Source organism: Aquila chrysaetos, chromosome 11 (assembly GCF_900496995.4).
Source record: "Aquila chrysaetos chrysaetos chromosome 11, bAquChr1.4, whole genome shotgun sequence".
Classification (NCBI taxonomy): Eukaryota; Metazoa; Chordata; class Aves; order Accipitriformes; family Accipitridae; genus Aquila; species Aquila chrysaetos.
This window is the reverse complement of record NC_044014.1, coordinates 33,953,719-33,971,070: the sequence shown is the minus strand read 5'-3', so window position 1 is coordinate 33,971,070 and position 17,352 is coordinate 33,953,719. Positions and strand designations below refer to the sequence as shown.

The window sequence follows — 17,352 nt, the reverse complement described above, 5'->3', positions numbered from 1 at the left end:
TAGATACCTGCTTTAGATGAAATGAAGTAGCATGTGCTAGAGAAGACTGTAGTTTAGATACCAGGGCTTTCTGCAGCTGAGAGTAAGTAAAAGTAAGAGTAAGCATTCTTGGGAGCTAACTGCCATCATAAAAGAGCCACATTATGTAAGATGGAGTTTTCAGGGATTCTCGTGGAGCATATGTTTATCAGATGTGTTAAGAGCTGCAGACAACCCTGTCATGTTGTGCATCCAGGTTCGATTTTAGGCTTCTGCATGACACTTACCTTGATGGTGTCAGCAAATAGAATGATCCGATAGTGGTTTTATATCTGCAAAACTCCCAAAGCAAGGCAATGGCAGCTAGCATGGCTTGCTAACAATATAGAAATGCATCTAGTTCCCATAAAGTTTCATACTTTGCAGGACTGATGGAATTGCTGCATGTTTTAGCATTATTTTAAAAGGAAGTAAAACTACTTATATATGAAAATAAGTTGCTGAAGTAATTTTATCAGTAAGGCATCTTTTAATTAGGGTGGTAACTCATGGTGTCTGAACATAACCCAGTGTGATTGCCCATAGTGGGAGACTGATCTTTATGGTACTAACTCTTGGAAAAAAGAATCCATATTAATAATTTAAAATCATCTTTGATGTTGTTTTCATTTGCATCTACTTTGAATTTATGAAAAACAGCAAGTATCATTAAAGGACTTGTATCTGAACTTCTGCAAAGAATCTCTAAGAGATTTAACTTGCAAGACTGACATAATACCAATAACAACTAGATATTTCTAGTTAGAAATGAATTTCATATAGAAGACAGATCATTGCTTTAATACTCAAATGTTTTGCTGTTGTTTTTCTGGAATAACTGAAAGTTTTATCTTACTTCTGGTCTTCTGAATAATTATGTTAATTTTTTTCTCTCCTGCTTAGCAATATGATTTTATTTAGACTCTCTGAGAGTCTCTAAGTAAATGTTAGTGAGTGAAAACTAGTACAGAATTGGAATGGTGATTTGCAGCAGACTCCTATTAATAGCTTTTGTCAGTGATGTGATACAGATTTTGGAGTACCAATGAGATATAAAAAAATAAGTATCTATTGGTTTTGTTTTGTTTTTCCAGAGTGGGTTCACTCCCCTCCACATAGCTGCTCACTATGGAAATATCAATGTAGCTACATTGCTGTTAAATCGGGGTGCTGCTGTGGACTTCACTGCAAGGGTAAGTGTGAAATCTTAGTTATGCTTAATTTGCTTAATCATCACTTTGAAACACTTTTTCAACAAAGATGTGGAAAGGTACATTGCTCTTGCAAGCCGAGGGGCCTGGCCTCACTGCTCCTGTTCTGTTACCATAGGGTGTAAAGGGGGTTTCCCTGGGCTGCTGAACTAAACCTGACCTTTAGTCATCACCTTTGAAAACTTCTGTTTTAATCAAAAAAAGCTGCTATTTTCATAGTTCCAGTGTTGCAAAAGGTAGGCTGGGATTCAGTGAGATGAATGCTTCCACTTGTAGCTTTTATATATGGCAGGAGTTCTGTTCCTGTTGAATTGTCCTCAATATGCAGTTGTTTCCAACGAACATGAAGTGCAGGTGTACCGGTGAATAAAGCAACTGTGCCTTCACTGTGTATGTGAGAGTCAGATGATACATAAAGGAGATCTGAGAAACTGGAGAGGTAGAAAATGAAATGAGGTATAGAAACAGAGGGGAATTGATAATGGGAGCTGTATGGAAAAAGCCACTGTAGAGTGGGGGAACTAACCCTCCTGACCCTGTAAGCTGTGCACCAAAGTCATGACACAGCCCAGGGAGTGACAGGGTAGTTCCTCAGATGTATGAAAAAGGATCAGGAGCCAGGAAGAAAATGGTATGGGCTTTCTGGTGTCCCCTTGGCTCACTCTGGGCTGGGTGGGGAGCAGCTGGCCGGTGGCTTCAGCTGCGCCTTCTTGCTTGGGCAGTGGGTACACCCTCCCACAGGCAGCTGGACTGCTCTGCGAGCCTGGTGCCAGCAGGCCCTCATCTCACAGCCCGGGCCAAAGTTTGACTGTATCTGCTGCCAAGGGTCGGGTCTGTCAGGAGACCAAAGAGGAATATTAGAGTGAAGGAGTGTGGTCAGGGTAGGGAGGATGTGGGAAAGCAGGAGAAGTGTAAAGGACAGAAAATGACAGAGGGAAGTTATGTATAGTTGGAAGAGCAGGAAAATAAAGAAATGCATATGGACAAGGATACAGCAACATGAAGGGCAAGGAAACAGATTGTGCCAGGCATGAGACCAGAGACAAAAGAAAAGCAAATGCAGAGGTAACACAAAACTTAATGAGCCAGGATGGAGGGTTAGAGAATGGTAGGGTAGAGAGGACGTGGGCAGAAAGCTGAGTAGGTGCTATGAGAGTATGCAAGGCTTTACGAGGGAAAAGCAGGGAGAGTGATTAGGGACATACAGATAAATAGAAGAGGGACTAACATTCAAAATATGTTAGTGTTGTAAAATGCTGGAGCTAGAACTTCCTACTGAAGTTCTTAAAAATTTGTTTGCGCATTAGCTTCTTCAGTGATGGCTTGGGCTGTACAAATAAGAAGATGCCTATGGAATTTCTGCTGACACACAGCCAGGAACGGTTGCAACAGAACATGGAAATGTGTTGAAATTCATAGTGGAAAACAGATCAAACTCTTGGCTAAAGAGTACATGTATTTCTCCTGTTGGTTTCTCCAACAATCTACCAACCAAGAAAGAGGAGAACCTGTCTATATTAGTTGTTCACTGGGTGGTGTGTGTGTTATGGTTAAAAAAAAAAAAAAAGCCCCCCAAAGCAAATGTGATTTCAGGTTATTCCAAGGTATTTCTGATATAGACCAAAAAAACCCCACCCCAAGCAAACAAACAAACAAACCCAACCAAAAAAACCCACCAAACAAAAAAACCCACCACAACAAAACAGAACTAACTGAGGCTGTGCAAGAATTTGGCTCACCAAACCTTACCAAAACAAAACTAAGGAGGAGAAGTGGTAGTGGTCCCTAGGACAATAGGGGGAGAAACTCAAGGGAGCAAGAGGCATTCAAACTGAAGGTAAATGCTGATGTAAGAGTAAATAGGTATAAACTGGCCATAAGTAAATGTTGTCTAGAAATTTAGATATTTAATATTAAGTATTAATAATTAATATTATTTAATTAATAAATGTTTAAGAATTAATATTAAATATAAGTAATGAGATTCTGGAGCAACCTTTCAATTAAAGTAGACAAAGCAAAAGAACCCAATGTGTATTCAAGAAGATATTTATGAGGGGAATTATGTGGCATGGATAATTCAGCAGCTCCTTTTCAGAGATTTGATCATGTGTTGTGTTTATTACTTTTACAAGAGGAAAAGTACTATATTACTGCTTAGAGCATTTGTCACATAACAAAAAGCAAATTGTAGTATTTTATTTTACTTTAGGTAGTTTCCATATGTAAAATCATGAATGCTTCTATAGTTAAGGAACATATTTACATGTAGCAAAGTGTTTATGATAAGCATTGCAAACCCATGAAAACAATAAAATAATACCATGTTTATTTAGCATAGAAACTACTGTTTTACTTATAACACTTCTCACATTTAACCCCCCCCAAAAAAAACCTGAACAGTTCTTTTTTAGAGATTGTCTGTGATTAGTAAGGGGAGTTGGTGGAGGGTGTGATAGAGTGGGAACAGAAATTTCAAAAACAGACCCAGAATGTTTTCCTTAAACTGTAAGTAGGAGTGCAGGTGAATAGTGTTGATGCTGGCCGCTATTCATTCAACATAGCATCATTCAGTGATTTATTAATGAAGATAAAACCCCAAAGCTAAAAGACACTGTATAAGGCATGATCCAGTACCTACTAATGCTGGTGAGAAGAGTACTAGCAGATATAGGGTCAAACTGATAGCTGAGTATCAAAGATCAACTCTCATGTATCACCCACAAATGATAGCTGAGTATCAAAGGTAAGGATCAACTCTCATATATCACCCACAAATGATGTTTTCAAAATCACATTAATCGTAAATGTATTTCATGTTATTGGCGAGAGAGGGGTGCCAGGTTAGATCCACATGAAGTTCACAAGTTAAGAGTAGATTTGGGCGTTAAGTTTCTGGGAAGCTTCTGACTATGTGTGCTTTCCTTTCACTGATAACGTTGACCTCTTATTCTCAAATCCTTAAAGTGACCAAATTAGACCATTAAGACATTTCAAACGGTGATAAGCTTTGGCATTCAGTATTTGATAGGCTCTGATCACAGGAGCAAGGAAGGCGAAGGGGGTCTTGGGTCAACTCTTTCCCACTCAGAAACAAGATTAGGGATTAGCAATGCTACTACATTAGCAATTAGCAGCATTTAATGCCAGTACCACTAAATATCATCTGCCTATGATTGTTTTAATAAAATAATAAATCTTAGGCTTCAGCAGCTCTGTTCTGGTTTAGGGGCACTGATGGAGAGCACATCCATAGTAATAAGGCCATCCTCCCCTCCTCTTCAAGATCTGGAATTCCAGGTTCTCTCTCCATTAGTTGTCATCCTCAGAGAGGCAGGCAGACTGCTCAGATAGCCGGGGAAGTACAAATGCAATGATATCAGCCCTAAAGAGCAGTGGGCTGACGCTGTGACTCAGAACACTGAACGGCTTGTTTGTGCTTGTGATAGCTGGGTGGGGGCATCCAGAGAGCACGTCTACTGCACGGTGGTTGCAAATCTAGATAAAGTAGCTGCGACAGAAGGAATTGTAGCATAAATAATAGTAATATGGAGTTGAATTTTGTTCTTTAGTGTTTATTAGACTGCGGGTAATGAAAGCGCTTCACAGAAAGATTAATTAGATTCTGGTAGAGCAGTGAATTTGTAGGCAAACATAGCACCAGTATAAGTTGAGTGTAAAGTACAATTATCAGCACCAAGTAACAGAGCCTTTGCTTCATCATTGATTACCCAAACTGCAAAACAAGTAGAGTACTACTAGAACAGGTACTAAAAATGACCCACGGGTACAGCCTGCCCACTGCCACCTCATTGCCTCTTGTTTTAATTTCTGTAAACAATATCCACAATGTGGTGTCACTCCTCTAGAGGAAGAGCCCTTGTTTGAGTTGTGGACAACCTAAGACAAGAACAGAGCAAAGATTCAGAAGGGCTGTAACCCAAGTAAAACCATACTATGTGTGTATTGTAGCTTTCAGAAGCACTTCATGCTTTTGCAAACCACCAACTATTTTTCCTTTGTTCTTGTTAAATAAATATGAATCAACACTACTTGTCTGTCTCTCAATTTATGTTTAAACTATTTAGGCAAGTATCAGTCCTAGGGAGAGATTTGAACAACAGCAGAGGATTATCGTAACAGAAGATGCTTGTGTGGAGGGGGCAACATGAAGACAAATGTGTGAAGGAAGGATAAATAGCTAGCTCCCACCATCAATGTAGTGAAGGTGGGGAAGGGTGGAGAAAATGTGAATGGACTTGTAGGATGAAGGCAGACCTCTGAGCCTTAAGGACAAGGGCAAGTGTGGTGAAAAGAGGAGCTGGTGAAAGGATGTAAGAAAAAGGAGGGCAGACCTGTAGCAAAGGAGATCCCTCCAGCTGCTGTGTTTTCAGTGCATATCTGAGAGGCCCAAGGGAAAAAAGAGGCTCCAGCAATGAAGGCAGGGAAAGACATGAGCTTGATGATGGCTCTCAGTGTACGGGCAGGAGGTGAGTAGTGGTGCTGTACTGTAAGTAAATGATGTCCCCAGTGATAACGCAGTAGCAGCTGCTCCCCTCACGCCCACTGGTATACACCTGCCTGCCTCTCAGCTGTCATATACTCCCTTGTTCCCTTCTTTCATTGCATATAAGAAAAATAGGTGTAGCTCCAGGAGTTCTTACAGGTGTTACAGTGCCTGCCAACCTGTGTACCTGCTGACCATAGAGGCTGGGAGGGTTGGAAACGTATCTGCTTTTGGTTTGCACTCTTCCAGCCCAGCAACTGACGTCATGTCAGCTCTTCCATTGAACTGCGTTAGCACTTCTGTGTCTGTGCTTTCTTCTCTAGTCTTGCTGCAAGTGCAGGGAAGGTGGCACAACATGGAAAGTTCCCTGTGGGATGGATGAAGATTATTTCAGTAAACCAGCTTGTGATGCCCCTGATTCTACTTATTTACAGGGAGGCAGCTCCAAGAACCTTAATAACCTCAGCCCAAGTGAAACAAGATCTCCTTATTGGGCTGGATGTTTGCCATTTTGTAATGAAGGAAAAATACTCATTCCAAATTGCTTGACTTCTTGGGCTCAAACTCAGCAATAAACCTGTCACAATTACTGGCAGGGTATGCATTGTAGAAGTAATGGCCATTTTATGTCTATTCATCATCCTTTTTCTGTAGTACATTTTTAAGTGTGTGGCTATGCTTCTCTGAAACCCTTCAAAGCTAAAGAAATTCCTTCATTGCATTGCTATATTTCCCTCTTGCTCAACTGGAAGGCAATCACATATGGGCTAAAGAAATAGAGGAAGAGAATAAAGGATAACTAAGGATGAAGTCAGTCTCCTTTCTCAGCCATGTTAACACATAAGTGTAGTCACTACCTGGGCTTTGAAGGATTGCAGCAATTCCAGGCACCATTCTTTTAGCTGGCAATGGCACGTGATGTTGGAGAGGTGCAGATAAATCCTAGTTACAAACTGAAAGAAGGCCAAAGACCATTAAATCAATCTATTTTATCAATTTTTTCAATAGGAAAAAGTAATTGCTGTTAAGAAAAATATTGTGCATCAGCCATTTGTGCCTTTGAATCAAACTGTATCTGGTGTGTTACCTAGAGTTTTAATAATTTTGATATCTACTTCCCGTCTCCTGGAACTACCAACCTAGTGATTAGTATGGAGAAAATGGTGAAATTCACCAAGTAGGCTCTCTTGTTCCAGGCTTTCCATTCAGGAGATCTGTTGCTGGCATACAGTGACCACATGCGTAGTGAAAGCTGCTGTGCTCCCATCCTAGCTGCTGCTTCTGGAGCTGGATGCTGTTGCAGGGGCTTCATGCCATTGGCTTGACTTCCTTTACCAGAATCAGGTCATCTTCAGTCTGCAGGTGGGTGGGGTGCTGCAGAAAAAGGACAGGTCACAGAAGGATTTCTTCTTCTTTATCTCTACTGCTCCCTTCAAATTTGCTCTAGACTGCCTTGCACTTCGATATCCAGGACTTGGAAAGGCGTATCTAGATACATGCTAAAGCAAGTAACAGCCACCGGAAGGAAGGAGAAACCATTTTCCCTAGCAGTCTGATGATACCTATGGTACCCTGTGCAAGAAAGCTCTTTTGCTATAAATCAGACCCCTGCAGAGTGCCCACCCTTTCCCATTCAGGCCTTGCTTGGGTATCCCCAGGAGCAGTGCACAGGGAGGGCAGGCAATTTTATCTGCTGCAGTTCCTAGCCAGCTGCAATGGAGATGTGTGTCCAGACTGCCCCATGCTAATTCAGCAACAAGAAAGTGCAAATCAGTGTTTCTCCAATGCTGCTATGCAGACCAGGGAGGTGAGGAAGGTGCTTTGAATAAACTGTATTTTCTGGGAATTATAGTTAGGAAAAAGTTATCTTTTGGGGGTTCACAGAGTCTTGAGATATCATTCTTCTGTCTGAGATTATCTTCCAGTGGAAAGATCTGTCTAGTCCAGGTGAGGAAATGCCTCTGAAACTCCACCTGTATCTGAGGAGCACAGTGGTTAGAAAGGAAGGAAGGAAGGAAGAAAGAAATTGTTCTCTGCAGCTTCCAGAGCAACAGGTGAAAGAAACCCCTGTGACCCCCACATCCACTCTGTACTTGAGCAAGTCAGAAGATTCAGGTAGCAAGGGAATCCTCTACATGAAGATGACCTCTGCCCATATCTTTCTTACCAGAGCAAACAGGAGGTAGTCACTGTGCCATAAAACTGCATCTAACCCTGTGAATAGCCTTCCTGATACACAACACTCCTTATTCTAGAGGAGATCTCAGTTCTACTGGGATTGGGCTTTGCCTGCAGAAAGTTTGCTTACTGGAAGGTTGAGAAAGGATCTGGTAATTTTGAGAGGGTGCTGTGAGGACGGCATGCATTAATGATGACCCTGAGGCTGAGGAGCAGAACACCATTAACCCATCAAAAAGAACAGACAATATGTAAGTGACAGTAACATAAGAGAAAAACATCCTTTTATTTCCCTAGTGGTAGTTTGCAATAACAGCTCCTTGCTATACTCTTCCTTCTTTTCTTCCAGGATTCATTGTATACATCTCAAGCCTGAAGAAAGATAAGTATATAAGCATATAAGAACTGAATTAGCACAGTATAAGACTTATTAACATTAAGTAGAGGAGAAAAAAGCTAAAACATTATGCTCTGCTGTAAGGTTTCCTGGAAAGCATCTGATTGAGTGTTTGTACCTATAATTTCTTTAATTTCAGAAAGTCCTATACAAGTCTCGGTGATCTCAGTAACTGCTACTAGAATATAAGACTTTTCTCTGCACGGGTTCTGCTGTGTTGTAGCTCCAATTCTGAATTGCAGAAAAATACAGGAGAGGATATTGAGTGTTTTCATATACAACATATTGATGTATCTGCGTAGTTGCATGTGACAGTCTTAACATGCACAGCACAAGCTTCCCATACCTCCAAGAACTGGTAATAGTGGTAATATCTATGCAGTGTTGTTGATGACAATTCCAGCATACAACAACCAGCAGCCAACATTATGCTCTTTCCTTAAGAACCCCTAATGATGGAGGGATTTTCCAGACTGCATAGGAAATTTCTGCTTTAGCAGTCTGGCTATTTTCAGCTTCTGTTTTATTCACACATTCTTTGTCAATATTAAGCTTTTCCCAGAGTCTGCTCTCAGTTGAGAACTGAGGACTATCTGACTAAATTGCAAGTTAATCTGAACATTTTGGCAAGAAACTGGTTTTTTTTTAAAAATCAAAGATAAAGAAGTGAAATTTTTCTGATTAAAACTACACCCCAGTGAGGGGCTGGGAGGAGAGCTCAGAGGTGGAGGTAAGTTCTCTCCTCTCATTGATAACGAGGAGAAATATCAAGTCCCCATGAGGCTGGCAATGAGTCTTCACAGTCCCTACATGATCTGCCAGTCAGTAAACATTTAAAACAATGCAGCACATGACTAGGAAAGGTTTACCCATTTTGTTGTGTGCTTTTTTTTAAAGGTACACTTCAGAGCCTAATATGATACTGTAAGTGCAAACATTTACTTTTCTTATTTATTATTAGCATCCTTATGCTTGTAAACTCAGACTGATGGGAGAAGGAGCCAATCCCCTAGGACAGCATAGCATACCAGAAACCAGGGGGAATTCTTCATTTTCTAAATGTGTTAAAATAAAACTTATAAGATGTACTGTGTTTGCACTCTGTCAATTTTAAGTTTATCCCTACTTTTTTCTGACTTCCTAACCATTCATGTTGCTAATTTGTAATAGTAAGGACTAATTCTGACTACTGTGGTGGATAATGCCATGTGTCAGAGGGGAGCAGATCTCATTTCAGATGGGAAATGTAGGTGGCTTATTGCTCAGCATAGGATAGCTCAAAGGTGTTTTTAATTTTCTTGTGAAGCTGTAGATAGAGAGCTGCAGCTGAAAGGGCTTAGTGTTTCCTCTGATCAGGCACAAGCAAAAGCCACTGAATGTAAAAGCAGGTCACTTGTCACCCATCGTATTTCTGGATGTTGTGAGGCTCTGAAGGAAGGCACAGGCCCTGTCTGAGAGGGTGGTGGCTGCAGCAGGCAATGGATAGAGATAAAGGGAAAACAGCCATCCACAATGTTGTGAGGTATAGAAAAAAATTGCATGCATCTGATCTGTCACACTTTGAGCTATATACAGTTTCAGAGTACTTCAAGTCATATACCCCAGGAAATCTGCCAAGGCGGAGAGGAAAGGCTATGTGCTAGTTCATAATCTTATGAGCATTTATTGCATAGTTTCAGGTTGCTATTCTCACAAGTTATGTTTCATATTCCCTGTAGAACTTGTTAACTCTCAAGTTGAATGGCAAGTTGGATCTCAGTGTCAAGGGGGTCTACCTGAGACATTATCCAGCATTTGAAATTTCAACAGTGAGGGCAAGAAGCACTCCAACAGACATTCTAGATCTAAACCACATCTTTTAATGGCAACTTTTTGAAGGCATTTCAGCTTTATTACTGCAGAAAAACATCTTCAAAAGTTTTCTGATTTACTATTTTATCTTACGAACAAAGGGAGAAATTTATCGAAGATCAAACAGATAAAAATAGACTGAAAAGAAAGCAGATGCTGTTGATTTACTGAAGAATTCAGAACCTTACATTTGGTGGCTATATTGTTTGCTGATACCACAGTTTTAGTGTTAATAACCTACACCCAAGCTGCACATATTATGAAGATTTTTTTATCTCTCGTTTCTTGTGACAAGTACAAACAACTCAATTTTGAGTTGCTTGCTTTACGTTTTGTCGTCAGAAACATTAATGATGATGTTGTCTGAGGTTTAACTTCTCAGTTCACGTTCTTAATTGTTAGACGAGAGATGGGAAGGCGCCATATGTGTGATACGTCTACGTTTAATTCTTTAAGCCTTTGCACAACTCAGTATTGACCAAAGACAAATTGCTTGCCCTAAACTTCAGTGTGCAATTATTCAAGCATTCACACAATGCATCTCTTTGTCTGCATGGAATCAGAACTCTCAGCCAGCAGAATTATTACTTCATATTGATCGTTACCAGTAAAAGCTCAACGAGCTAAATGGCAAAATTAAATTCTGAATAGAGACCTGCCCCCTCTCTTTTTTCCTCTTCATTTCCCCACAGTGTTTTCCTGAGCTGTTATGGCTGAAACAAGCTAAACATGCTTTTTGTTCTTTGTCTCTTAATTCTTTTTATGAACTGTCTGAATAGGTCAGTAGAGTATGACAAAAACTGCATCCTCCTTCCCAGAGAGTGAGTGCTGCAGTGCCCCTTTCCCAGGAAAGAAGACCTGAGTTTGATCATCCATAAGGACAGATATTTCACTGGGCATATACGGTTTCATTTGCTTGATTTCTCCTGCTCAATTCATTATTTCAGGGTAGCTGTGTGTTGTTGGTTTTCCTAACAAACTGTGTCTAAAGTGATCACATCCTTTATCCATCCATCTTTTCCTAATGTGAACTTGCTGCCTATTTTCAACTAAATGTTGAAAGGTTTAAAGATCCCTCAGACATTAAATTTATGTTTTTCATGAAGACAGGTGATCAAATGGAGGAAAGATGGATTGCTAGCTCTCCAGCTTGCAGAAGTGAGCTCAGTCCTTACTCTGTGCTGGAGAATTTCCCCACGTTCCCAGCCAGGGTGCTCACCCATGTCAGAAGCTGAGAGAGAACTGCACTGTTCTGATAGTTTCAGTACTAACCAGAAATATGAAGGTCATTTGAACCGGACTCCTTTTTGAACATGAAAGTGGATGTTTTTAATTTTTTTTCCCCTGTTGCAAGTGAACAGTGTGACCTAAACCTTAACTGCTAAGTGGAAGTCATCTCTTTTGGAGTTGAAGTGTGTATCTGCCAGCACTCATCCATCTAACCTAGGATCAACTCTCCTTCATTTAAGGCAACAGGAGGTTTGAACGATAGGACTGGCAAATAATTAGATCCAAAGTGCACGTTCTTATGTAGTTATGCCCTCCCCTGTTCTGCACTAGATTGATTTAGCTTAGTGTCAAGATGAATAAGAACCAGACTTCTTATATGTATTCATCCTACCTTTTGTAATGATGTGCCTTCCTCCTCCATTTCTTTATTGATGCTTAGAAAAGGTATTTCTTCTAATCTGTGTATAATACAGTAAATTATTAGTACTAAATTATTTTGACATATTAGCAGAGCACTAAGGTCTATTAGACTGAGTTAACCTCTTTGCCCATCAACCCCAGCAAGTGAAAAAAGGTGGTCCTTCAGTCTAGATTACCTGCAGTACCATTTACTTGAAGACAACACAAAAGTTATTTCCTTTACTGTTTTTTCTCAGGAAAGTAGAATTTCTCTCTCTCTCCCTCTGACCTCAGTAACATCTTTCCTCCTGGGAAGAGAGGAAAAGCAGAAAGTATCTCCTCATAATTGTTTTTCTCCTCTTTTTCTGTCCTCTTTGTGGCTGATACAGTAATATACTGTCCCCATATTATATCCAGTGTTAACTCCCAGGCAAATAGAATTAATTTTTTTTTCAAAACCAACTCACAAATTACAAATTAAGCAATCACACAGTTTTACATCCCTGGAAGGACTAGGCATAGCACACTTTCTGTTTAATGTGCTATGCATCTTTTTGTTTTACTTTGTTTTTTAAAGAAATGAGAAACTATCCTGGAATAGTAGTTGTTTTGATGCTCTAATGATCATTAATATTGGAGAAAGAAGCTCTGTCATTTCATCTTGCTAAAATGTATTTTACCTCTGTGATAATATTAATTAGTACTTTCTAGTAGCTGTGAGTTAGCTTCATAGTGAAATTTTGTGTCGATGAAAATGTAGCATACTGGATTAGGTACTCAGCATTATTATTAAGCTGTGAGTCAGCTTGTCACATCTGAGAGGGGATCTTTTTTCAGTACTGCTTTTCTATCACTCCACTCACCTGCAGTTTTGAGGCAGCACTATTAAACGGTCTGTTGGCCAGGTAAGACACTTGTACCGCTCTCCAGCTATTTGAAGCGATGGGTGCCTTTCTGATGCCGTCAGCCACAGGACACAGGCTCACTAAAATTTACTGCTTTCTGCTCGGTCACGGGGAAGCTGGTTTTATGCAGCCAGCTGTTTGCGCTGCCCCTGAATACACAGAAACCTGTTCTTTAAAATTCTGTTTGTCTTCATACAGAAGCTGCATGCTCTATTTAAATCCTTTTATTTTTACTTGGCTCCATATGATTAAATATATACAGGATATGGCCTTCATACATCACAAGATAAAGGATTCATCAGAGCATGAAAAAACGTCCTAGCTACATCTTGTTAAAAAAGTGTGTTTGTGTGCGCAAGCATTGGTTATGTAACTGTCCTCGATGTGCAGCATTGCTGCATGCTGCTGGCCTGCCAGGCACCACTTAGGGAAGCATATACACATATTTACAGTCTCACTTGAAGTACAGGATTACATCAATTAGAGGAATAAATTCGATAGATGAAATAACTGAAATGAAGGTGGTTACGAAGCTTTCAGAGTTTGCTGATAATGTTCGGAAATAAATAGTATTGCCATCTTGTTGCTTTTGAATTAGACCTACAGATGTAATGGTTTTATTTATTTTCCGTGGCTCGTACAAGGCCAATGAAGTTGTGAGGTATGAATCCTTATCATTACATGCTCAGAAACAATGATAGCTGAATTAAATTGCTAGGGTTTAGTCAGTAAAATTGCATAAATTTAACTCTTCTACAAAAGCTGAGAACTGAGGCACAATTATGTCTGCTTATAACTCCGACCACAACTTGATTGTTTCTCTTCATAATATATATGTCAACATATCAGGCCAGTAATTCACATATGTAGATAAACACAGCTTCCCTTTGCTTTCACGCTCCCAGGGAAGTAAAACTGTATTACGCTTTAGCAAATTGGGCATAATTCATTCTGTGAGCAAACCGATCGTGGAGTTCATGAAACAAAGATATATGGATATTTACTTTCATGTTTTTATCATCCACAGAATGATATCACGCCGTTACATGTTGCATCAAAGAGGGGAAATGCAAATATGGTCAAACTCCTACTTGATCGAGGAGCTAAAATTGATGCCAAAACAAGGGTAAGCTTAAGTGTGAATGCTGTGAGTGACTCTGTGGAATTCTTGCCTCTGACCTGTTAGTTGCTGTACAGCTTGAATCATTCATCTTCCTGGCAGCTTACCATAGCTGCACTGCATTTCTTTTTTGTAAAGTGGTTGCAGTATGTTGCTAACAATTTACATCTCTTAAAGCAGTGTGTGAAACACCATGTATGGCAAAGCTCAGAACCAACAATTTTCCATGTTCTCTGTAGAGCATTTAGTTAGGAGCTGCTTCTAGCTACTTGGGCATAGAGGAGAATGTACAGGAAAATACTAAAAGAAAGAATTAAATTCAGGTATTTCAGAATTTGAATGCTAGAAGTAACTTTGAACTGCAGCGGTGTTTGCCTTTCATTATCCACAGGGCAGTGTCACAGAGCACGATGTTGCTGATGAGTCTTATGCAGCTCAGCCTCTGTCTGACTGGGTGCTTAGCTGCTGGCCTGGATTTGTCAGCAAATGTGCCAGGTGTAGTCACAGTTTCTGTTAGGTTGACACCTGACTGAGTGACTTAGAAGCTCAATGCATATGGCTATATCTAACTGCTGTAGTTAAAACCCAATCAAACCAGTTTAGGGATATTTTATTTACTTACACAGGGGAAAAAAAAAGAAGGAAAAGGTCAAATGTTTCAAAGTAAACCTAGAACTAGTGGTGCTGTGGGCTGTCATGGCAGTCTTTGCAACACACTCCTGTGCACGTGAGGTACAGGAGCTGTGCCTGTAACTTTTTGACAGTTGTAATTTTCTTGCAATATTAGCTTATCACCTGTCCATCTTCCATTTTTAATTATTCTGTATAATTTCCACCAGAATCATTCTAAACAAAACAAAGGTATAACTTAAGAACATTTTTCTTTACAGTTATTAATATATCCACAGGTTTCTGTTTGGTTTTCCAGTGTTGCAGCAGTCTGTGAGATTTCCTGCAGTGCTTGTTGAGGCACATTTGTATTTTTTGTTTCTGTGGCAAATTCAGAAACTGAGTCAACTTATTTTGTCATCGCTTCACTCTCTACACATTTTTTTCTTTAGTTGTTCTTCTGTTTTACCTTTGGAAGTCATTCATGATTTCTTTGTGAAATGTTTCTGGTTTTTCTAATTGGGGAATATGGAAGAGATGACTTTTCATGGATAACATGAACAGTGGGTATAATTTCTGGACTAAAATACCAGCCTCCTACATGCTACATGGGGGCTGCCAGGCTGAGGGGTGTGGGCCTACCATGTGGTGGGGAGGGCCACATTTTGGTGATGTGACAGATGTGCATTTGGTCAGAGCAGGGAGAAAGGGAAGTGGCAAGGGACTACTTGCTTCCTCTCTACAAGCATTTATATGGCCTACTGCAGCCAAAATGTTGGGGACCACTACTTTAAATAGTTGGAGTCCAGCTTGTTCTTTTCTTTTAGTTATGAAAATTCATCATCTGCTTAATTTTCTGTATCACAGGCTCCAGGGTCAGATATTAGGGTAATTTATGTAACTAAAAATACAAGCTGGGATGGAAACAGGATCCAGGAAGAGGGCAGAAGCATTAACAGCTCCTGAGTCTGGCAGAGCTTCCCAGGGAGGCAAAAGGCAATGGATAAGTGTGGTTCACGAAGTGGTGTTTTGTTTTTTTCTGGCTTCTCCCAGAGACTGCCTGTTTCCCCAAACACCCATCCTCTCCATAAATCAGAAGGGATTTGCGTAACTTCTCCTGCTTGTACTGTACATGTGTCACTCATCATTGCACTTCTCTGGCATTACCAGAGGCATCATTTTCTGGCAGTTAGTGACTAAGTGGAAGTTTTGCTCCTGGCGGCACTGACTCATCCTGGCAAGGGTTTACCAGCCTGTGGTCTGGGCAGCCTGTGCCTCTGCTGAGGAGACTCACTGAACTGAGCAGAAAGCTGCATGATCGAGAAAGGGAAGAGCATCGTTGGAGTAGATCAGGAAGGATTTACAAATCGATAGGAGAAGCAATAGAAGGCTGGGAGTAATGTGGTTCTAGATGAAAAAAGGACATTGTTTCAGGAGTGTCTGCCTAGTTCTCATATTTAATAGCAAAGATTAATTGCTGAGAGCTGTGAGAACATGTGTTCCTGCTAAACCTCTCTTGTTATTCCTACCTGACCCAATGTTGTTTTCCAAGGCAGAACAATTGAGGTATATCAACTTTGCAGTCATTTCATTTTTTTTTAAGAACCATTCTTTTTTTTAATGTCCCAGACACAGAATGGTCTTATGAAAATACAGGATGACAAAAGTTTTGGCCATATCCTTTTGCAACAGCATTACCACTACTGAATGTATTGAAAGGCAAAGAGCAGCCAAGGCTGTCTTTTCTGATACGTGTATCAAGTCACGCTTGTCGGCTGGATGCGCAGCCAGAGCCCAGCCTTGTGGTGTGCCCTTGAGGGGCAGATGTGGGTGCTGAATGCACACACAACTTGATAAAAAGATGGGATTTGCACATGAAAATAAGTGAGGCTCCTATTACCAGATTTATAATGTGAGACCTCTAATTTTTTTTTTTTTAAGAGGTTTTAAAGAGGTGAGTAGAGTTTTTGTGGATATGAGATGAGCAGAATTTTTTTTTGTTTGGTTAAAATAGTTTTTGTCTTGGACACCGTGATATTATTCAATGCAAATGTTAGTTATAGAAAACAATATATCCCCTTAAAGGTGAATGGCAAAGTTTCTGTACCTGTATGAAAGGGCAAAAATTCTTGAAAATTGCTTGTTTCTTTTGCTCAGAGGCTGAAATTCCTAGGCTTTTGTTTCTCCTGTATCAGGTCTGTAATTCACCTTTAAATGAGTGTGCAGAAGATACTGTTTTGTGTTATTGACCAAACACTAACAGGCACAGGATTTGCTACTCTGACTCTTAGGTGGGACAGGTTCAGCTATTCAACTGTTGTTTTGTGATCTGTTTCTGCAATCCATTCTCTGTATGGGGTACGAAATATGCTTCATGTAATGTCTGGTTTTGTTTTTCACAAACATACTCATTTTATAGATAAATTCACATAAAGCCTTTCCTGTGTATTAAATAAGTTGGGATAATTATATCTCTTCCTTACTCATTTCCATGAGCATTGTGTTTGCTGCAGGCAGATGGTCCTGGAAACTGCAGTGCTGAAGTATTGCATAGAAGGTTAACATGAAGGCCTAAGTCCTTATCCTGTTTAAATTATTGTAAAAGTCATCCATGGGCTCCCAATTTCTCTATTTTCATTAGGACTAGGATTTGATGAGCACCATAAATATTGTTGCATACCTGCAAACTGTATTTAGGAGTTGAGATAATGTGTGAGCATGTGAGGTTATTTCCAAAAATGATCTTGCAACTATTTTGAGGCTCAGCTATCTCTTTTTTTCCTTTTAGTTCACGCTTATGTTGCATTGTTTATTTTAACCAGCTGTTTATCTTCTCTCTGTCCTTTTTTTTGTGTGAGATGTCTAACAGCTGGTATTTGGGGCTTTGTACTGAATTCTTAAGGGTACTCCTCAAGAACTCTGTGCTG

The 17,352-nt window shown here is 40.0% G+C and overlaps 1 protein-coding gene across 41 annotated transcripts in view; it reads left to right on the top strand.

Annotated features, from left to right (window-relative positions):
- ANK3 (ankyrin 3) overlaps positions 1 to 17,352 on the top strand; it is a 382,076-nt gene that overhangs the window by 241,206 nt on the left and 123,518 nt on the right. For all 41 annotated transcript variants that reach the window (XM_041127047.1, XM_041127049.1, XM_041127048.1 and 38 more), the window contains 2 exons: positions 1,113 to 1,211; positions 13,724 to 13,822. In XM_041127047.1, coding sequence (XP_040982981.1) covers positions 1,113 to 1,211; positions 13,724 to 13,822 — 198 coding nt within the window. The remainder of the gene's footprint in view (positions 1 to 1,112; positions 1,212 to 13,723; positions 13,823 to 17,352) is intronic.